We start from the raw sequence: 23,271 nt of genomic DNA, 5'->3' as shown, positions 1-23,271 counted from the left end.
CAAAATCTCAAAAATCTAACTATAAATCAAGCAAAGACATTGGGAAGAAAATGCCAACATTAATTACTGAATTGTAAAAAATACAGATAGTTGAGAGAATTGTATTACCTGAAAGTTCACATTGAAACTAAAACAAATAACAAGTGTCATTTCCTAATAGATACTTGGCTGGATATTCTGCTTTAATACAGCCATTGTAATTTAAACAGATAAGATTTAAAAACTGATGCTTCTGGCCAGGCGCGGTGGCTCACGCCTGTAATACCAGCATTTTGGGAGGCCAAGGAGGACGGATCATGAGGTCAGGAGATCGAGACCATCCTGGCTAACACGGTGAAACCCCATCTCCACTAAAAATACAAAAAATTAGCTGGGTGTGGTGGCAGGCACCTGTAGTCCCAGCTACTCGGGAGGCTGAGGCAGAATGGTGTGAACCTAGGAGGCAAAGCTTGCAGTGAGCCGAGATCGCACCACTGCACTCTAGCCTGGGCGACAGACAAAGAGAGACTCGGTCTCAAAACAAAAAACAGAAAAAAAAAAAACAAAAAAACTGATGCTTCCACTGTTAGGGAATTTCATAGCATCATTTTCAGAGAAACCCTGTGTTGACAGATAATTCAACTTGAGGCCAGGCATGGTGGCTGATGCCTGTAATCCCAGCACTTTGGGAGGCTGACGTGGGCAGGTCACTTGAGCCCAGGAGTTCGAGACCATCCTGGGCAACATGGTAAAACCTGGTCTCTACAAAAAACACAAAATTTAGCAGGTGTGGGGACATGTGCCTGAGGTCCCAGCTACTCGGGAGGCTGAGATGGGAAGATCACATGAGCCCAGGGAGGTCCAGGCTACAGTGAGCCATAATCGTACATTGTACTCCAGCCTGGGCAACAAAGTGAGACCCTGTTTAAAAAAAAAAGATAATTCAACTTGACCTTTGTGGTTATTGGACAAGCACTCGACTACCTTCTATGAGCAAAACTCTCAAATCCCTTGCCCCATTTCTGGCTAAATGAACGACCCCCCATATTCCCTAGGTCTGAATCTATGTCAACAGGGATTGACAAAGAAAAAATATTCACATTATCAGGAAATTTGACCTCGCTATAAATTTACGATCACCAACCTTAAATGAGCACAATACCTAATAATTCTGCTACATTTCTTTCACGGTCTGGAATGAGTATTTTCTTCAATTTTCTCTCAATTTATGACTCCCCTGGTTTTCCACTCTAGCTTCCTTCCTAGATTCCCTCGTCATCTTTCCTATCTCTTTAATTACCTTTTTAATGGATTTCATCCATTCTCTTAGTTCATACACCACAAATATAAATCTCATCCACATATCACAAAAACTCCCTAAGTATTTTCTCCACCCTAGACTGACTCAATATCACTATCTCCATTTAGAAATATCACAGGCATCTTAAAATGAGTATATTCAAAACAAAACTCCTGATGTGTGCCTCTATTCCCAAATCTCCATCATAGTAAATGTCAACCATCCAGAAAGCCAAAACGCTGAGAATCATTCTTGATTTCCCCCCATTTCACACCCAACCCATCAGTTAAATCCCACCAATTAGGCCAGGCGTGGTGGCTCACACTTGTAATCCCAGCACTTTGGGAGGCCGAGCCGGGTGGATCACCTGAGGTCAGGAGTACGTGACCAGCCTGACCAACATGGTAAAACCCCATCTCTACTAAAAATACAAAAATTAGACAGGCGTGGTGGCACGTGTCCGTTATCCCAGCTACTAGGGGAGGCTGAGGCATGAGAACTGCCTGAACCCAGGAGGCAGAGGTTGCAGTGAGCTGACATCAAGCCACTGCACTCCAGCCTGGGCAACAAGAACGAAACTCGCTCTCAAAAAAAAAAAAAAAAAAAATCCCACCAATTAAGCCCTCCAAAATATATCCTATGGGCCAGGCACAGTGGCTCATGTCTGTAATCCTAGCACTTCGGGAGGCTGAGGTGGGCAGATCACTTGAGGCAAATTCGAGACCAGCCTGGCCAACATGCGAAACCCCATCTCTATTAAAAATACAAAAATCAGCCGGACGTGGTGGCACATGCCTGTAATCCCAGCTACTCGGGAGGCTGAAGCAGGAGAATCACTTGAACCTGGGAGGTGGAGGTTGCAGTGAGCCGAGATCGCACCACTGCACTCCAGCCTGGGCGAAAGAGCGAGAGAGACTCTGTCTCCAAAAAAAAAAAAAAAAGAACCCAAAAAACAGGCCCGGCGTGGTGGCTCATGCCTGTAATCCCAGCACTTTGGGAGGCCAACGTGGACAGAACACCTGGCTTACAGAGTTCGAGACCAGCCTGGCCAATGTGGCAAAACCTCGTCTCTACTAAAAAACACAAAAAATCAAATTAGCAAGGGGCAGTGGCTTGTGCCTGTAGTCCCAGCTCGCTGGGAGGCTGAGGCAGGAGAATTGCTTGAACCCTGGAGGCGGAAGGGGCAGTGAGCCGAGATCACGCCACTGCATTTCAGCCTGGACAACAGAGTGAGACTTTCTCAAAAATAAAATAAAAGTAAATTAAATTAAAATAACCTCTCATCTAAGCCAACTTCGAAGTCTGGTTTGCACTACTGAAATAACCTCTTATACATCTACATAAGAGCTATGTCCAGCACTGGCACTGAGGAGCAGCACATCTGGAAAGAAGAGGAGATCATTCTGGTATAGGATATTACAACATGAGCAAAGTGAACAGGACATTTGTGCAATGGAATGTCCCAGTGATGGGCAATTGATATATACAGAAGAATTGATCAAATAAATATATGAAGGATAATGGGAGCCATGTTTCTCACTGAAGGAAAAGAGAACTGAAAATACAGAAAGAGAAAACTAGCATGAGCCCTGTGGTGTTAGATTAGAACTAGAGATACTTGTACAAACTCATGGTTTTTTGTTTTTCTTTGTTGTTGTTGATTTTTGAAACGGAGTCTCACTCTATCACCGGAGTGCAGTGGCACAATCTCATCTCACTGCCTTCTGGGTTCAAGCAATTCTCCTGCCTCAGCCTCCCAAGGAGATGGGACGGCCTGGCTAATTTTATTTTTGTATTTTTTAGTAGAGACGGGGTTTCACCACGTTGGCCAGGCTGGTCTCAAACTCCAGACCTCAGGTGATCTGCCCACCTTGGCCTCCCAAAGAGATGGTATTACAGGCGTGAGTCACCACAACTGGCCTGAACACATGGGTTTCAAAATATAGAGACAGCTGTAGATAGACAGATAGAGAGATAGATAGATAGATAGATAGATAGATAGATAGATAGACAGACAGACAGACAGATAAAAGCTAATGTGTGTGCTGTTCCATTTGTCTAAAATCCTTTTCCCCTAACTCTTTCCAAAGCTAGCTCTTTGTTATTCTTCCTTTTTTTTTTTTTTTTGAGACAGAGTCTTGCTCTGTCGCCCAGGCTGGAGTGCAGTGACACGATCTCAGCTCACTTCAACCTCTGCCTCCTGCGTTCAAGCGATTCTCTTGCCTCAGCCTCCCAAGTAGCTGGGATTACAGGTGCCTGCCACCACACCTGGCTAATTTTTGTATTTTTAGTAGAGACGAGGTTTCACCATATTGGCCAGGCTGGTCTCAATCTCCTGACCTTGTGATACACCCACCACGGCCTCCCAAGGTACTGGGATTACAGGCGTGAGAAACCGCACCCGGCCTTGTTATTCTTCCTATCTCAGCCTAAATGTCACCTCCTAGACTTTTAGACTACCTTCCCTAACTACCCCAAACAGGCCTGTTTTTTCTCTTAACTTTACAATTTATATTTTATTTCTTCTTATCCATTGTAACTCTCTCCTAAAAGCTCCTCAGGACTAGGGATTTATTTCATACAGCACACAGCAGTTTCCTGCACTGAAGTGACACTAGCCTTTTACATGCTGAATAACTTTTTTTTGCATCTAGAATGAGAAGCCAAATGAAAAGAATTCCTTCAGCTCCCTTAATGAACTCCACCATACATGCCCAATCCCTCACAAATATACCCCCATCCCTCCACACACAACTTCATCCTGGCCCAATTCCCACAGGGTCACCCACCTCACTCTACCCACCTGCCCCCAACTTTCCCACAACACAAACAACTGAATCCACTTCCATCTCTCATTTCCCATAGTAAAGCAAAACGTCAACTCTAGCCTCTAGCCCAAACTGCTCTTCTAAATAACAGAACTGCAGACACAACTGCCTCCCCTACTCATCTACTGCCACCTGGATATGTTTCAGGAGCCTTCAAACATAACTTGCCCAAAACTAAAAGAAGCTTCTCTACCAAAAGCCATATTACTCATATCCTCTAACCTACCATATGCCTAGTCACTCAAGTAAAATTCATAAAAGTTTTCCAGAACTCTTGTTTCTAAAATACAAAATCTAAGACTTAATCTTGTTGGTTCTACCTCCTAACTCGGTTTAGTATCTGTCCTTAGAATTCCAACCCTCCTCACTTCTTTTTTGTATTACTACCACAGCTTCCTAACCAGAATCTCTCACTAGATTCTCCAGTCCATTCACCATTCTATTACCTATTACCAAAGATATTTTTTTAAAACACAAATCTGTTAATTTCATATCCTTCAGTACCCTGAGGATAAAATCCAAATGCATCAGCCAGGCACAGTGGCTCACACCATTAATCCCAGCACTTTGGGAGGCCAAGGTGGGATTGCTTGAGCCCAGGAGTTCAAGACCAGCCTGGGCAACATAGCGAGATCCCATCTCTACAAAAATTTTAAATAATTAGCTGGGCATGGTGGTGCACGCCTATAGTCCCAGCTACCGGACGGGGGTTAGAGGGCTGAGGTAGGAGGATCACTCGAGTCCAGGAGGTAGAGGCTGCAGTGAGCTGCATTCCAGCCTGGATGAGAGTGAGACCCTGTCTTAGAAAAGATGCTTGAGGAATTACATGATAAGGCAGCTAGTATTTTCCAATGATGTCCACAACATTATCTACCTCCCACCCCACATAATCTTTTTTAAAATGTGACTTTGATAGTCTTCCCTATGAGAGGGCCTGAGTTCTTTCCTCTTGAATCCGAGCAGGCTTATGATTATAGTGAAAGTGACCACTGTGTGACTTCAAATGCTAACTCAATGAACAAAAGATGATACAGCTTCTGCTGCATTCTTTTGGGACTCATGCTCTTAGAACCCAGTCACCATCCTGTGAGGAAGCCTAAGCAGCCACAATGAGAGTCCACATGTAGGTGTTTCAACTAAAAAATCTAGGCAAGGTCCCAGCTAGAAGCCAGGCTCGACCACATGCAACAGAACAAATCATCTGGTGATTCTAGTGCCTAAGTGTCAAGTCACTTCCCATCTTTGAGATTTCCTAGCTGAGGTCCCAGATATCGCAGAACAGAGACAAGCCATCTCCACTCTACCCTTTCCAGTTCTCAAAATCCAGATAATCTGTTAGCATAATTCTTGTTTAATACTACTAACTTTGGGGTGATCTGTCACACAGCAATAAGTAACTGATATAAATGATCCACAAGTATTGTGGTGCGGCTGGAAATCAGAGCCAAAAGGCAAAAGATCAGGATGAACTCACTGAGTCCAGATTGTGTCTTAGCTTTTTTCTGAGTACAAAGCAATAAAATGAAAATACCATAGAAACATATAATGTACAAAGTGAAAGTCCTCATAATTTCAACCAAAGAGGTAATACTGTACCTAAAGATTGATGAGTGTTAGTCCTTTTCTTGTTTTGTTTTGAATTCTAAGAGAGTCAGTCTTGCTCTGTAGGCCAGACTGGAGTAGGATGGCACAATTACAGCTCACTGCAGCCTTAAACACCATATGCTTGGCTAATTTTTTTTTTTATTTTTTGTAGAGATGGGGGTCTCGCTATGTTGCCCAGGCTGGTCTCAAACTCCTGGGCTCAAGCAATCCTCCCACCTTGGCCTCCCAAGTGTGGGGAGTCGCTGCGCCAGGCCCTATTTTTTATACATTGATTTTTTTAAGAGATAAGTTCTCTCTCTGTTGCCCAGACTGGTCTCCGACTCCTGGCCTCAAATGATCCTCCCACTTCAGCCTCCCAAAGTGCTGCGATTATAGACATGCCCCACTGCACCCCACCTTTTTTGGTTTTGTTTTTAAAAAGGCAGTGTCTCACTCTGTCACTTAGGCTGGAGTACAGCTGTGCAATCATAACTCCCTGCTACCTGGATGTTTCAGGAGCTCCAAACTCCTGGGCTCAAGCAATCCTCCTGCCTCAGCCTCCCAAAGCACTGGGGTTACAGACCTGAGTCACTGCGCCTGGCCTCATTTTTCCATATACTTAAACATTTTATGTTTTCATTATTCACAAGTAGAACTATACTATAAATACTATCCCATAATTTGCTTATTTCCTTAGTATGTTGTGACCGGCCGGGTGCAGTGGCTCACGCCTGTAATCCTAACACTTTGGGAGGCCGAGGCAGGCAGATGGCTTTAGCTCAGGAGTTCCAGACCAGCCTGGGCAACACGGCAAAACCCTGTCTCTACAATAAATACAAAAATAAGCCGGGTATGGTGGCACATGCCTGTAATCCCAGCTAGTCAGGAGGCTGAGGCAAGGAAAAATGGCTTGAGCCTGGGAGGTCGAGGCTGCAGTGAGCCAAGATGACACCACTGCACTCCAGTCTGGGCTGGAGATGGGGTTTCTCCGTATAGACCAGACCCTGTCTCAAAAAAAAAAAAAAAAAAAAAAAATTACTAACTGATTGAAATACATATATAACACCAAACTTTGTAGGATATAACTAAAGTAGTATATAAAGAGAAATTTATGGCATTAAATGCTTCAGGCCTCAAACCCCAGCTTTCAAAAATCAAACCCCAGCTTTCACTTAAGAAAACAGAGAAGGGCGGGCGTGGTGGCTCACGCATGTAATCCCAGCACTTTGGGAGGTCGAGGCAGGCGGATCACCTGAGGTTGGGAGTTAGAGACCAGCCTGACCAACATGGAGAAACCCCGTCTCTGCTAAAAATACAAAAAAAAAAAAAAAAAAAAAAAAAATTAGCCAGATGTGGTGGTGCATGCCTGTAACCCCAGCTACTCAGGAAGCTGAGGTAGGAGAATCGATTGAACCCGGGAGGCAGAGGTTGCAGTGAGCCGAGATCACACCATTGCACTCCAGCCTGGGCAACAAAAGCAAAACTCCATCTCAAAACAAAAAAAGAAAGAAAGAAAGAAAAACAGAGAAAAAGGCCAGGTGTGGTGGCTCACGCCTGTAATCCCAGCACTTTGGGACACTGAGGCAGGTGGATCACCTGAGGTAGGTGGATCACCTCAGGTCAGGAGTTCAAGATCAGCCTGGACAAGTTGGTGAAATCCCATCTCTACTAAAAATACAAAAATTAGCCAGGTGTGGTCTTGAGCGCCTGTAATCCACTGAGGTAGGAGGACAATCGCTTGAACCCAGGACCTGGAGCTTGCAGTGAGCCAACATCCCTGTCACTGCACTCCAGCCTGGGTGACAGAGCGAGACTCTGTCTCAAAAAAAAAAAAAGAAAAGAAAACAGAGGAAAAAAGAGCAAATTAAACCCAAAACCAAAGCAGAAAGCAATAATAAAGAACAGAAATCAATAAAACTTTAAACAGAAAAATAGGGAAAATGAATGAAGCCAAAAGCTGGTTCTTGGAAAAGGTTCTTGGACAATGGCTAAATCTCTAGTCAGATTAACCAAAATAAAAAGGATAAAAATAACCAGTATCAGGATGAAAAAGGGGTTTATCACTAAAGACCCTACAGATATCAAAAGGATAAAAGGGAATATCACAAAACAACTCTATGCCCATAAATTTAAATTCAGATTAAACAGACAAATTCCTTACAAGACATTCTACTGGCCGGGTGTGGTGGTTCATGCCTGTAATCTCAGCACTTTGGGAGACCAAGGCAGGCAGATCACCTGAGTTCAGGAGTTCAAGACCAGCCTGGCTAACGTGGTGAAATTCCGTTTCTACTAAAAACGCAAAAAATTAGCCGGGTGTGGTGACACGTGCCTGTAATCCCAGCTACTCAGGAGACCGAGGCAGGAGAATCACTTGAACCCAGAAGGCGGAGGTTGCAGTGAGCCAAGATCACACCATTGCACTCCAGCCTGGCGGCAGAGCGAGACTCCACCTCAAAAAAAAATAAAGTAAGACATGCTACCAAAACTCACGCAAGCAGCATTAGATAACCTGGATAATCCTATATCTATCACATAAACTAAATTAGTAGTAGAAACCTTCGAACATAAAAATTTATTCTCTTATGAATTGTGCTTTTGGTGCTTATCTAAAGAAATATTTGCATAATGCAAGGTCACAATGAATTTCTCCTATGTTTTCTTCTAGAAGTTTTATAGTTTTAGGTTTTACAACTAGGTCTATGATTCATCTGGGTTTTTAAATATATATATAGTGTGAGATATGTATCAAAGTTAAATTTACTGCATATGGATATCCAATTGTTTCAGCATCACAAAAAAAACTATCCTTTTTCTACTGAACTGCCTTTGTACCTTTGTCAAAATAAGTTTTCCGTATATGTGGAAGTCTATTTCTGAACTCTATATTCTGTTCCACAGTACTATTTGTCTATGTTTATATCAATACCACATTGTCTTTATTACTGTAGCTGTATAATAAATATTGAAATACAGACTAGTGTTAGTTCCCAACGTTGTTCTTCATAAAAGTTGTTTCGGCAAGCATAAGTTCTTTGCATTTCCATATAAATTTTGAAATACGTTTTTCAATTTCTACATCTTGTTGAATTTATCTCCAAGAATTTCAGAATAAAAACTTATGGCTGGACGTGGTAGCTCACGCCTATAATCCCAGCACTTTGGGAGGCTGAGGCAGGCAGATCACCTGAGGTCAGGAGTTTGAGACCAGCCTGGCCAACATGGTAAAATCCTGTTCCTACTAAAAATACAAAAATTAGCCGGGCATGGTGGCGGGCACCTGTAATCCCAGCAACTTGGGAGGCTGAGGCAGAAGAATCGGTTGAACCCGGGAGGCGGAAGTTGCAGTGAGCCAAGATCACGCCACTGCACTCCAGCCTGGGCAACAAGAGCGAAACTCTGTCTCAAAAAACAAATAAGTAAATATTTTTTAAAAGCTTATGTTCTCACATACACACAAAATCTATACACTACTGTTTATAGCAGTTTAGGTCATAATCACCAAAACATCCATGAAAAGGAATATTACTTAGCAACTAAAGAGAATGAACTATTGACACAATAGCAACACAGATGAATCTCAAATGCGATATGCTAAGTGAAAGAAATCAGACTCAAAAAACTATGTATTGTATATATGATTCCATTTACATGACATTCTAGAAAAGTCAAAACTATATCAACAGAAAACAGGCCACCAAGTGCCAGGCACTGGGATGGGGAAAGGGTTTGAGTTCAAAGGGACAGCACTAGATGATGTTTCAAAGCAATGGAAATGTTCTGCATTTCAATTATAGTGGTGGTTACATGACTCTCAGCAATGTACAATAATAAAAAGCTAACTTCCCCGTATGTAATTTAAACAAATTTAAGAAAAAGTTAACTATCATTCATAGAATAATCACAGCCCTCCCTGAATAATGCTAAAATGATACTTCTATCACACAAAATTTTATATATAATTACAGTTGCTCAAAATTTTAAGCTTGCCAAGTATTTACCTCTTACATTATAGGTAGAAATTCTTCTTTTTTATTATCTTAACATGAGTACTATATTATTAATATAATACCAATAGATTAGGAAGCCTATTTAGGAAACTTTAGGATCAATCAGTCTATACAGAACTCCTGTCAGAGTAGTCAACCACACAAGTGAGATTAAGAAGAATCTTCAGATGACTCCAAATTAGGCACTGGTTTCCAAAATGCTACCTGTAAAGACATCAGAATCTTTCCCTGATGGAAGCAATAAAGAAAGGTTACATGAGGTTCCAAAGAGAAAGAATTTCCCTGGGAACTGTAATATTTTCTGTACTATAACTACCATATGCTTTTTTCAGGCTATATCACTTGAACTTGGGCCAAGATTTCAGAAGATTGGCAAAGACATGAAAGAATATAACTGTTTTTAAAAAAAATAAAGGGCATTATCTGTAGTAGAGATATTTTATAAAATAGTCTGTAAATCAGGCACTTCATTTTAAAAAAATGAAATATTTTAACTGAAAAACCTGAACACATCTGGTTTCTTAAAGACAATAAATAACACAACATCTTTTGATCCATTTCACATTCCATTTTTGCCTCTGCTCCCAGCCTTGACTTTCTTGGTATTGCTGAGCTAAAAATAACTCCTGGTACAGCAGCTGAAAATTGTGGTTTTCCCTTGCAAAGAAAAAGGGGGTAAAGTCCAATTATAAGATGTAAGCTTGCTTTTCTCCAATTAAAATACACATACAAATTTGACTGCAATTCATTCAACACATCTATTGAATGCCTTTCTATGCCAAGTGCTATGCTAAGTGTTGGGGGTAGGACACAAAGATGAGTAAGAAAGAGTTCACTGACTCTGAAGAATTCAATCTAATGATACAGTCAAGAACTATGCAAAGTACACTTACAAAGCGTTATAAAACACAATGTCATACCCATAAATAAAAATGATAAAAATCTATCTCTGATAAATTTTCCTTGTATTTTTCCTGTTGAAACTATTAACAGTGGTTTTTAACTTTTTTTTTTTGAGACAAGGTCTCACTCTGTAGCCCAGGCTGCAGTGCAGTGGTGCAATTTCGGCTCACTGCAACCTCCGCCTCCCAGGGTCAAGCAATTCTCCTGCCTCAGACTCCCAAGTAGCTGAGATTACAGGCGCATGCCACCAGACCTCTGCTAATTTTTGTATTTTTAGTAGAGATGGGGTTTCACCATATTGGCCAGACTGGTCTCGAACTCGCGACATCAGGTGATCCACCCGCCCCGGTCTCCCATAGTGCTGGGATTACAGGCATGAGCCACCGGTGGCGCCTGGCCTCTACATTTTTTTAGCTGACAGAAACTCTGGTAATCGTCACAAAAGCTCCCTGAATTTAATCACCTATGGACCCCCTGAAGTCCCAGGTTAGAAACCCTCACAGACAGTGTTTCTCATTCCAGCACTTCTCTCTGCTGTCCACTGAAAAGAAGCACATACACAGTTGCTGTCTGTTTACAGGAATTCATTTAACTTTTTTTTTTTTTTGAGATGGAGTCTCACTCTGCCTCCCAGGCTGGAGTGCGGTAGTGCAATCTGGGCTCACTGCAACCTCCACCTCCCGAGTTCAAGCGATTCTCGTGCCTCAGCCTCCTGAGAAGCTGGGATTACAGGAATGTGCCACCACACCCTGCTAATTTTTCTATTTTTAGTAGGGACGGGGTTTCTTCGCCATGTTGGCCAGGTTGGACTTGTACTCCGGAGTTTAAGTCATCCACCTGACTCAGCCTCCCAAAGTATCGGGATTACAAGCATGAGCCACCGTGTTCAGCTCATTTATTTAACTCTTGAGGATTATACATATTTGATCTATCAATGAACATTCCTTCTCCAGTAAAGGGTCAGGGCTGATCAACAAAAGTAATTCATTTCCCTATTACTCTGCCATTGGCTAGAAGAAAACAGGTCAATATAGAAAAGGCAGATACAGGTCGGGCGCAGTGGCTCACACCTGTAATCCCAGCACTTTGGGAGGCCGAGGCAGGTGGATCACGAGGTCAGGAGTTCGAGACCAGCCTGGCCTATATGGTGAAACCCTGTCTCTACTAAAAAATACAAAAATTAGCTGGGCATGGTGGTGTGTGCCTGTAGTCCCAGCTACTCAGAAGGCTAAGGCAGAAGCATTGCTTGAACCCGGGAGGCAGAGGTTACAGTGAGCTGAGATTGCGGCACTGCACTCCAGCCTACACGACAGAGCAAGACTCCATCTCAAAAAAAAAGAAAGAAAGAAAAGGCAGGTACATTAATGGTAGAAAGTAAGGAAAGTACTTATTGATACTATTTCTGCTAAAAAAAAAAAAAAAAAGAATGCAATACTCTTCCTCCTGCATACTAACAACCAGTTTCTCAACTCCACAAATACGTTCCATGGGCATTTTAGGCATTAGGTGGAAAACAGGTCCAATATAAGCAATCTCTTCAATTCACTCCTTCAGTATCTGGATATTAGCTATTTGTGTGCCAGGCACTATGCTTAGCAATGGGAAAACAAAGATGAGCTCGTAGTCCAGTGGAGAACTGAAAGTATAGTAAAGTGGAAGTAGTGTATACATGTGAGAATATGCAGGAGGGGTCTTTGAAGACATTTAAATTTGATCCTGTAGGTGAAGAACCCAACAGATTCTGTAAAATGGAGTAGCACAGGCAAATCAATTTTTAAGACTATAACTCAGGGCCAGGCACTGTGGCTGGTCTCGAACTCCTGACCTCAACTGATCCACCCACCTCGGCCTCCCATAGTGCTGGGTCTGCAGATAGGCATGAGCCACCATACCCAGTCCCAGCCCTTCAACTTTTTACCATCAAACCCAAAACATGTGCATCTAACGTCTCTATCTTCTCTGTTACAACGGTAGTACACAACTTCTTTCTGCCTAAAACCAATCTCTCCACCAGTGGATCAGGGTTTTGCTACTCAAGGTGCGATTTTCTGACCAACAGTTTCTGCATAATCTAGGACCATATTAGAAATGCAGAATATCAAGCTTCATATAAGACCAACTCAATCAGAATATGCATTTTAACATGATCCCCAGGTGACTCTCATTATGCACATTAAAATTTAAGAAGCACTGCTTCTATACAAAAGCCAATTCTCTCCCAGTTTTTCAGAATCCTTACCCTAGGGATTATTCACTCTCTTTCTTATCTCTTTGACCTTTAAAAGAAAAAACCCCACACTCCTTTTCCAATTCAATTCTTCAAAAAAGTTTCCACATGTCCTCCATTTCATGTTCCACTCACTCCTCAACCCATTCAGATCTGCCCCTCACCACCACTCCACTCAGCTCTCATTAAGATCAATGACCTTGAGAATGTTGCTAAATCTAAAGGACATCTTTTCACCTAACCCCTACTTGACCTCTCACTAGTATTCAAAACAATTGCCCTTTCTCTTCTTGAATCACTTTCTTTCCTGTGTTGACATGCGCACTAATGATGCAAAAGCAATGGTGGATAAAACTGCAGGTGCTTTAACATGAATCAAAGCAGTAGCACTAACCTGTACTAGATAACTGTATTCTTCACTGCCAAGCACTGGTATTAAGAAAAAAGCCAGTTTCACTAAAGAATAAACTAGATGAAGCAACAAAATTATTAAATTTACTAAATCTCAACCCCTGAAGACACATCTTTTCAATATTCTACTTAAAGGAAATGGGAATTAATTATAAAGCACTGCATACAGAAGAATAATGGCAAAGTACATACTTGAGGACTGAACTAGCCACTTTTTTCTTGCAACACCATTTTTATTTGAAGGACTATCAGACAAACTGATCATTCAGACTTGGCTATCTGGCAAACATTTTTTCAAAATTTAATCACATATGCCATTCATTTCAAGGAAAACGATCAACTGTATTTGTTGCCAATCATAACACTCAACTTTACAAGCAAAAATGACATTTTTGGAAAACTTGTATTTGACACCATGAGCCTGACAGCTTCTGAATATTTAAAAACTTGTCTGATGAGAGTGGTAGTCATACTGACAAATAAGACTTTTTGGCACTGTGGAATGAGATATGTCCACATTTGGAAAATCTGTGTAATTCAGTGAACTGATATTTTCCACATGACCAATACATGATTTTTGCAAAAGTAAATATGGGTAAAACAGTCACTCAAAGTATAAGACAGACCATCAGATTTTAATGTAACATAGTGAGTATAAGTTCACTGATATGATATCAGAATCCACATTATAACTAATCCTGGTAGGGTGCAGTGGCTCATGCCTGTAATCCAGTACTTTGGGAGGCCAAGGCAGGTGCATCACTTGAGGTAAGGAGTTCGAGGCCAGCCTGACCAACATAAAATACTAAAAATAAAAAAATTATTCCGGTGTGGTTGTCTGCACCTGTAGTCCCAGCTACTCAGGAGGCTAAGGCGGGAGAACTGCTTGAATCTAGGAGGTGGAGGTTGCAGTGAGCCAAGATCGCACCATTACACTCCAACCTGGGTGCGAGACTCTGCCTCAAAGAAAAAAAAAAAAAAAAAAAACAGAATCCACATTATAACTAATCCTTAAGAAACTCACTTGTTGAATTCTGACATGTTATCAAAGAAGCATATCCATGATTACATTAAAAAATATAATATTCTTCTTCCCTTTCCCAAATACATCTGTGGATGATTTTTTCATATATTTCAATCAAAATAACATAATGCAACAAACTGAATGCAGAAGCAGATATGAGAATCCAGCTATCTTCCATTAAGGCAGACTTTAAGGAGATTTGCAAAAATGTAAATTAATGCCTCTATTCTCCCAAAATGTTTTCTTTTAAAAAAGTTATTTTTCACAAAAAAATTTTAACATGTAAGGGGTTTATAATTTTTTTTTTTTTTTTTTTTTGAGACAGAGTCTCGCTCTGTCGCCCAGGCTGGAGTGCAGTGGCGCGATCTCGGCTCACTGCAAGCTCTGCCTCCTGGGTTCTGACCTGAGGTCAGGAGTTCGAGATCAGCCTGGCCAACATGGTGAAACTCCGTCTCTACTAAAACTACAAAAATTAGCTGGACACGGTGGCGCACACCTGTAATCCCAGCTACTAGGGAGGCTGATGCTGGAGAATCACTTGAACCCAGGAGGCAGAGGTTGCAGTGAGCCAAGATTGTGCCACTGCACTCCAGCCTGGGTGACAGAGCAAGACTCCATCTCAAAAAAAAAAAAAAAAACACAAAAACTTCCCAGTTTCATTCTGAATATGGCAAATAGCAGTAAGCATACTAACATAAACAAAAGTTCTTCAGGATCCACAATAATTTTCAAGAGCTTAAGGAAGTCCTGAGACCATAGAGTTTAAGCATCACTGCCCTAGATCTCAATCACATCCCATGGCCACAATTAACCTCCACAGGCGCTTGACTCTAAAATTTTTCTCTAATCCAGGCTTCACCTCCAATTTCCATTTATACAACTGCTTACTTAATATCTCCACTGAGGTGTCTCAAAAGTACCTCATACTCAACATATCCAAACCCAAACTCATGATCTCAATCTCTCAAACATGGTCCTCTTTCCAGTGTTCTCTCTCAGTGAGTGGCATCATCATCCATTGTAACCCGAGTCATCCACGACACTTCCTTCTCCCTCTCATATTTAATCATTCGACAAATCCTGACTATCTTGCTTTCCAAATCTCTCCCAAATCTATTCAACTTTCTACTTTTATCACAAAACCCTCTATCTCTCTGGATCATAGCCTCCTATCAAGTCTACAAGCATTTGTTTGTTTTGTTCCCACTTCCTATCTCTCCTTACTCATCCTTCCTAGCTCTAGGAAAAACCACTTCCCCTTTCTTGGCCAGGCACGGTGGCTCACGCCTGTAATCCCAGCACTTTGGAAGGCCAAGGCGGGAGGATCACTTAAGCTCAGGAGTTCTAGATCAGCCTGGGGAACCTAGTGAGACCTTGTCTCCATCTAATTTAAAAAAAAAAAAAAGGTCACACCTGTAATCCCAGCACTTTGGGAGGCCAAGGCGGGCCAATCACTTGAGGTCAGGAATTCGAGACCAGCCTGGCCAACATAGTGAAACCCGATCTCTACTTAAAAATACAAAAAGTAGCCAGGCATGGTGGCGTGTGCATTTAATTCCAGTTACTGGGGTGGCTGAGGCAGGAGAATCACTTGAACCTGGGAGGTGGAGGTTGCAGTGAGCTCAGATCACGCTATTACACTCCAGCGTGGGTGACAGAGCAAGACTCTTGTCTTGGAAAAAAAAAAAGAAAAACCACTTCCCCAAAGATCACTCTGCCCATCCCCACCTCTCCAGGTCTTGTCCCTGCTTCATGCTGTCATAGTACCCTGAGCTTTTCCTTCATGACATTTAACACAGTTTGTAACCACATTTTTTTCCCACAATTATCTGTTTTCCCTATTAGACAATTAGGCACATAAGGTGCTGTATTTGTTTTGGTCATCACCATATCTTTCCAAGACCTAACACAAAGTAGACAATTTAAAGTTAAAAAACTTGTTCCTGTACAGGTATTTTTTTACCTTTTAGTGTAAACATATCAAAAAAGATTTTTTTACCACTGTGTTCAATAACTTTGGAATCCAGACTCAAAACAATGTTCCTTGGATATCTCTTGAAGGATACACTAGAAAATGATTAACAGTGGTTTCCTCTGGGAAGAGGAACCAAGTAACCAGGAGACAGGAAAGGGAAGACAACGGACTTTTTACTGTATATCCTTTTGTGCCCTCAAAATTAAGTGACATCATTATTTTTTAAATAAAGCCTACTAGCACCTAAAAGCATCTTCTGAGATGCTCAATTTCCAGAGGACATAACTTTCAAATTATATTCAGATTTAGTAGCAAGATCTAGAAATGCCCATAATACGTATTTATAACATTAATACATATGATTACCTACTTTGATGTGAATACAAAATACTCATTAGCTAATAACTCATATTACTTACTTTTTTTTTTTTTTTGGAGGCAGGGTCTCACTCTGTCACCGAGGCTGGAGTGCAATGGCACAATCTTGGTTCACTGCAACCTCCGGCTCCCAGGTTCAAGAGATTCTCCTGCCTCAGCCTCCCAAGTAGCTGGGATTACAGGCACATGCCACAGTGCTCAGCTAAATTTTGTATTTTTAGTTGAGATGGGGTTTCGCCATGTTTGCCAGGCTGGTCTTGAACTCCTGACCTCAACTGATCTGCCCACTTCAGCCTCCCAAAGTGCTGGGATTACAGGCGTGAGCCACCGCACCCGGCCATATTACATTATTACATTTTAAAACTCAATGATACATCAGGTAAAAGCAAAAACGAATCTTGAACGTGTTTTACTTTCTGGAGCATTACCTTGATAAGTTCAGGCATTAATAAGAAGCACTGACACATCATAGAAAAAGTTATATTCCTTGAACTTCAGAAAGACACTGTCAAAACGGGTACAAACAGTGGAGAGCCGGCCGGGCGCCGGTGGCTCACGCCTGTAATTCCGGCACTTTGGGAGGCTGAGACGGGTGGATCACGAGGTCAGGAGATTGAGACCATCCTGGCCAACACAGTGAAACCTCGTTTCTACTAAAAATACAAAAATTAGCTGGGCATGGCTAAAATAGCACTGCGCTCCAGCCTGGGTGACAGAGCGAGACTCCGCCTCAAAAAAAAAAAAAGTGGAGAGCCATGTACAATACTAAGTTAAAGGAAAAAGAAATCCTTGACTATTATCCCATTTATTTTCAGAAAAATCCTGCAAGGATGAGGAAACAGACTTCAAAGGCTATCACACAACTATTCAGTGGAAAAGGCAGGTATCTGAACCCAAGTCTATCCCATTACAGAGGCCATTGTTTCTACCACACCACCTGCCTTTCCTGACTAAACAGACGTGTAACTATTAAGACAAGCTAATTAAGCAAACATATTATCAGGACATACAGGCATGTTTTGGTTTATTAGACAGAACTAAGTCCTATTTGCTACTACTTTATGAAATCAAGGTAGTATGAAAGATTTTTACCAATATTCAAAATATGCACATCATCTTGCTTTTTTTGCCTGCTGGGAGTTGACTGTTTAAAAGAACTTTAAAAGACCTTCCCAAATCAATCACTTTATTCATGGAATAAAGTGCTAAAATAAAATTCAAAATTAGATATTTATTAATGATGGTATCAGTGGGTAGCCCACTTTACTCAAAACACTTAACATACATTCTCTCCTTTAATCCTCACAAGAAGGCCCACTAGAAAAAAGACTACTGGCTGGGCATGGTGGCTTACACCTGTAATCCCAGCACTTTGGGAGGCTAAGGCAGGTGGATCACGAGATCAAGAGATGGAGACCATCCTGGTCAACATGGTGAAACCCCATCTCTACTAAAAATACAAAAATTAGCCAGGTATGGTGGCACGCACCTGTCGTCCCAGCTACTCGGGAGGCTGAAGCAGGAGAATCACTTGAACCTGGGAGGCGGAGGTTGCAGTGAACCAAGATCGCACCACTGCACTCCAGCCTGGGCAACAGAGCAAGACTTCATATGAAAAAACAGAAAAGAAAAAAAGACTACTGCCATTTTACAGGGGAAGAAAGTAAGGCTCTCAGAGGCTAATGAACACAACAGACCAAGAATCTGAACCCAAGTCTCTGATGCCACAGCCCATTCTTTCCATCTCACTATGCCTTCCTCACTAGTTTCAAGAAGGAACCAGGACAATTTTCCCTTGTAACAACAAGAAAATCTGGCTATAGAATGAAAAGCAAACTAATGTTTAAAAACAAAACAGTCACAAAATTAAACCAAATGTCTAGTTTTTGGAGGTTACTGGTACACTACGCCAAACACGGCTAACCCCTTCAACTTGAAATACTCTTGTACCTTCATATAGTAAATCATACCTGACTTAACTTTAGGTTCATTTCCTTAAAATTACATTATAAAGCCAGGTGTGGTGGCACAGCCTGTAGTCCCAGCTACTGAAGAGGCCGAGGCAGGAGAATCGCTTGAACCCAGGAGCTCGAGGCCAGCCTGGGAAACATAGTGAGGCCCCAGTCTCTTAAAAAAAAAAAAAAAAAAATTACATCATACTATATATGAATAAAGCCTAGAAAGGAAAATGGAAAAAATAACAGCTGTTATGTTAGGATGGAAGGATTTTACATAGAGATAAATTTTATGTTTTAAAAATTTCATTTAAATTGTTTTAACATGGCAACACTTTTTTTTTTATTATACTTTAAGTTTTAGGGTACATGTGCTCAACGTGCAGGTTAGTTACATATGTATACATGTGCTATATTGGTGTGCTGCACCCATTAACTTGTCATTTACATTAGGTGTATCTCCTAATGCTATCCTTCCCCCCTCCCCGCACCCCACAACAGCCCCCGGTGTGTGATGTTCCCCTTCCTGTGTCCAAGTGTTCTCATTGTTCAATTCCCACCTATGAGTGAGAACATGCATTTGGTGTTTTGTCCTTGCGATAGTTTGCTGAGAATGATGGTTTCCAGCTCCATCCATGTCCCTACAAAGGACATGAACTCATCATTTTTTATGGCTGCATAGTATTCCATGGTGTATATGTGTCACGTTTGCTTAATCCAGTCTATCATCGATCGACATTTGGGTTGGTTCCAAGTCTTTGCTATTGTGAATAGTGACACAATAAACATACGTGTGCATGTGTCTTTATAGCAGCATGATTATAATCCTTTGGGTATATACCCAGTAATGGGATTGCTGGGTCAAACGGTATTTCTAGTTCTAGATCCTTGAGGAATCGCCACACTGTTTTCCACAATGGTTGAACTAGTTTACAGTCAGTTCCACCAACAGTGTAAAAGTGTTCCTACTTCTCCACATCCTCTCCAGTACCTGTTGTTTCCTGACTTTTTATTCATCGGGCAACACTTTTTTAAATGTCATAACAAATACTTCTACCACATGTTAGTACTAAACAGAAGCTACGAAATGACAATTGACTTGACTGACAAGTATGATTTTTAAAATACCAAAAGTAACTTTCAGGTTACCTCTAATGAAATCTATGAACGCAATTTTTATCTTGAGAGTCAGGATGAGGAAAAAAATTAAAAATAAAAATAAATTTTAAAAAATCTACTTTACTATAAATCCTGCTAAAACAAGTGTCAACTAAGGGCTAAGTTATTCTTACATACTCAAAACTCTGCCAATGACAAAAACTAATGGAAATAAATGGACCACTAACTAATTGTAATTTGGAAATTTTATTAATAAGGATTTTTATCTTAGTACTGTTTTAACAAGAGTTACAACTGAAAGTTATTCAATAATCAAAAATGAAGGTACTTTAAAAATTTTGCCAACTGAGTAATATAAACTTTATTCCCACCTAAAACACATTAGGATAATTATACCAAATTTTTTAGGTCAACATCTCAAACATTTTCTACTAATTACCTTAAAATAGCATTAAAATGAATAAAGAAACATCAGAGTTTTCAATTACTTATTACTGGAGTTCAAAACTGTAAATACAAATGTAAAATAAACAGTAAAAACGAAACACATGTTCAACACTCAGAAGAATGGTTATTCTGACTGGACAAGTTATGACTTATATAAGAGGGAAAAAATGGCTGTAAGGCCTATCTAGTAAGAATTATCTTTTATATTTTTGCATAAATACTAAGTTATAACCTCCCAATAAAACTGTTTAAACTCCCCAAACTTCAAAATGTTTCTACTACTCCAAATTTTCTACTCTTCTGCTACATGGTTAAGATCCAATTTATACCTTCCCAAACTGAAATTTACAAACCAATAATCTGCTTTAACAAAAGTATTGTCATATGACAACATCAATGAAGAAATGGGCAGTTCAAAACATATGTTTATTATCATCTCTTATTCCATAAATCAATTTCATGGTACAGAAATAGATATCTTTAAGAAAATAAATATTTGTATTTTCCCCAGTTCATAACATATTTTGAAAATGAATCAACCAAGCTATGGGTTAAAATTAGTATTCCTACTAATTCCCATTCATTCAACAAATATGTATTTGTGTCATCGTAATCATCAGTCCTAGAGTTTCTTCACCTACCAATTTTTATTTCTTGGAAAAGTGTAAACACAAAACTCTTCAGGAATATTTTTAAAGATACGTGTTAAAATTCACTAGAGAAATTTCTACACAAACTGAAGTCAGCAAATGGTTGAAAACAGATGTCACTACAGTAACCCAAAGGAACATGATGAAGGAATGTACTTACGTTTCAAAACAACGATCCACGTTGTCAGACATCAAAAGCAGCATGCATAGCTGTTCAAGGGCTATTAGTTGCATGTCCCTTTCATCTCCCTGTCCCATCTGTAGCCATTCCAGCAATGTATCTGGGTCCACATCTGCCATGGTTTTTTAAAAGCCTCTTTGCTTAAATTTGAAAAGTAAAGGGAGAAAAGTCCTTTAAATTCCGGGACTGAACAGCTTGGGCTTAAATTTTTCTTCCTTTACATCTGCTAGAACCAAATTTTCATAGTGTCCTCCTAGCAATTAAAAAAGACTCCTAAGTACGTTTGGACGTAAGAGTGCTTAATGCAGTTTTTCAACTTTCCTTATCCGCCAGGTTTAACGTACAGATATCATACCAAATGAAAACCAGTTTTGCACAAGAGTATATAAGCTGATTAGGTTGCTGCTTAACTAGAAACCAGAGCTGTCTGTGTCAAAGACAGTCAGTCAAGCTTCAGGTCCCACTACTGCTATCACTAAAGTCTATGCCAAAAGGCAAAAACACCTAACTAAAGGTTCTGTTTTTTCCAACAAACTTCATCCCCCTCCTTCTCTACCCAAAACTGATCTTCAGATAAGGGTTAGATTCAGTATTTTGAGGAAACTCTAAACACCTTGATCCAATCCCCCTCCAAATTGTTTCTCCTTCAAAATTACCTCCAATTTCACATATTCTGCTGACTTCTCAATTTGCTTCTATTTTAAAGATGTCCAAATACAAACGACAATTATATACAAGATTTATCTATGAATAAAGAGTTGGCTAGGAATTTTGGCAGTCTTGGCAACTATTCTTAAAAGTTAAAAAAAAAAAAAAAAAAAAGGAAAGGCTAAAAGTAAATGCAATGGACCAGCAGGTTACGGATCCGAATGTAGGCCAACCTAGGGCCCTCTTTCCCCATCTTCACAAGATAGGGCAGTTGGTTAAAAAAACAAAAACAAAACCGAGAAGCAGCCCCAACAGGCAAGTCATTACAAAAGCGCCCCGTAAGCGCCCTGACTGGAGGACAGCTTTGGGTCCCACGTAACGCAGCCGCAAGTGTGGGAAGCCGGCGGCGAGGCGCGGTGGGCACCCAACGGCGGCGACCAGCGGGGTTGACCCCACACCCAGGGCCCGGCCGAGCCGGGCGCTAAGAGGCGCCGGCCCCCGCGCTGTGGTTCCCCAGCACCAAACCCCGCTAAGTTAACTACCTGTGTCTACGAGGAAGGGAAGTTCTGGAGAAGCAGCAGCAAGCCTTCGTGCCCAAGAGGAAGCCGCCGGGCCAGGCAGGGCGCCGGCTCTCCCGGGAGCTGCGCCCGGAACTCGAAGGCCTGGCAGCGAACCCTTCTCAAGGGCAAAAGGAGCCGGCCTGGGGCTCTGGCGCTGGCAACCGGGCCCCGCCGCCGGCAGGGCCCCGGGAGGGGAACAAAGGGGCCAGCGGGGAAGTCAGCAGCAGCCTGGCCGACCTCACTCGGCGCCGGGGTCTCGCTTTCCGCCACTCGCCGGGCGTCCGGGATCCGCGCCCCCAAGCAGGGCCCTTCCGACGGTCCGAGGCGCTCCCGCCTCCCCTTCCCGCAGGCTCTTACTCGGGCTTGTCGTTCCAAACCGCTCCGATCCAGCTCCCAACAGGCCGCGAGCAGAGCCAGGCCCGGCCGCGGCCCTAGAGTTCCCAAGAAGCCGCAGGCCGCGCAGGTCGAACCGGGCAGGCGGCACAGGAAAAGCCGCGCCTCGTCCCTCCCCTTCCTCCGCGAGGACCTGGTGACAGGGAAGCAAGAGGTTCTCTCGTGCGGCAGCAGCCAGCGGACGTCCAGTCCCCAGCACGCGGCTCCTCAGGCCCTGCAACTCAGAGGCCCGCGCGGTGCTGCGGGCGACGGCGGCGGCGGCGCGGCGGGGAGGCCCAGTCCATCGCGAACCGGGAGGGGGAGGGGAGGAGGGTCGAGGGAGAGCCAGGCGGGGAAGCTGCCGAGGGCAGCCGAGCCCGGCGGAGGCGGAGCAAATCCACTCCCCCGGCGGCGACCCCGCCGGCGGCCACCTGGGGCGCTGCGGAGACGGCCGACCGCCGCGCAGGGGCGCCAACCAGGGACGCCGCGTCGCCGCCCCTGCCCCGGCGCTCTCGCCCCCGCCGCCTCGGGCTGTGTCGTACGTTTCTGCCGCGGCTTTTCTATGGTGCGCCCTGGCCCCCTTTTCGCTTCCCTGTCAGTCCGAGCGCGCTCGTGCACGCACGTCCAGCTTGCTTGGCGCCGTGGCTAACACTTTGCGCGCTCCTGCGAAGGGCGTCGCGCGGCACAGCACAGCAAAGCTGCGGCCCAACCTGTCCCCGC

At 42.4% G+C, this 23,271-nt stretch overlaps 1 protein-coding gene across 17 annotated transcripts in view; it reads right to left on the bottom strand.

Moving 5' to 3' along the window:
* The window catches only part of HECTD1 (HECT domain E3 ubiquitin protein ligase 1), a 107,962-nt gene extending 84,911 nt beyond the window's left edge, over nucleotides 1-23,051 (bottom strand). For 10 of the 17 annotated variants that reach the window (XM_031002007.3, XM_055361340.2, XM_031002009.3 and 7 more), the window contains exons 1-2: nucleotides 22,162-23,051; nucleotides 20,951-21,111 (exon numbers count right to left, since the gene is read on the bottom strand). In XM_031002007.3, coding sequence (XP_030857867.1) covers nucleotides 20,951-21,090 — 140 coding nt within the window. In that variant the 5' untranslated portion in view covers nucleotides 21,091-21,111; nucleotides 22,162-23,051. The remainder of the gene's footprint in view (nucleotides 1-20,950; nucleotides 21,112-22,161) is intronic. The other 7 variants (XM_031002008.3, XM_055361336.2, XM_063697716.1 and 4 more) reach the window with 1 other exon arrangement.
* Between the last annotated feature and the right edge of the window lie 220 nt (nucleotides 23,052-23,271).

Source organism: Gorilla gorilla, chromosome 15 (genome assembly GCF_029281585.2).
Source record: "Gorilla gorilla gorilla isolate KB3781 chromosome 15, NHGRI_mGorGor1-v2.1_pri, whole genome shotgun sequence".
Lineage (NCBI taxonomy): Eukaryota > Metazoa > Chordata > Mammalia > Primates > Hominidae > Gorilla > Gorilla gorilla.
Note: the sequence above shows the minus strand (reverse complement) of the source record. Positions and strands in the feature narration are given on the sequence as shown.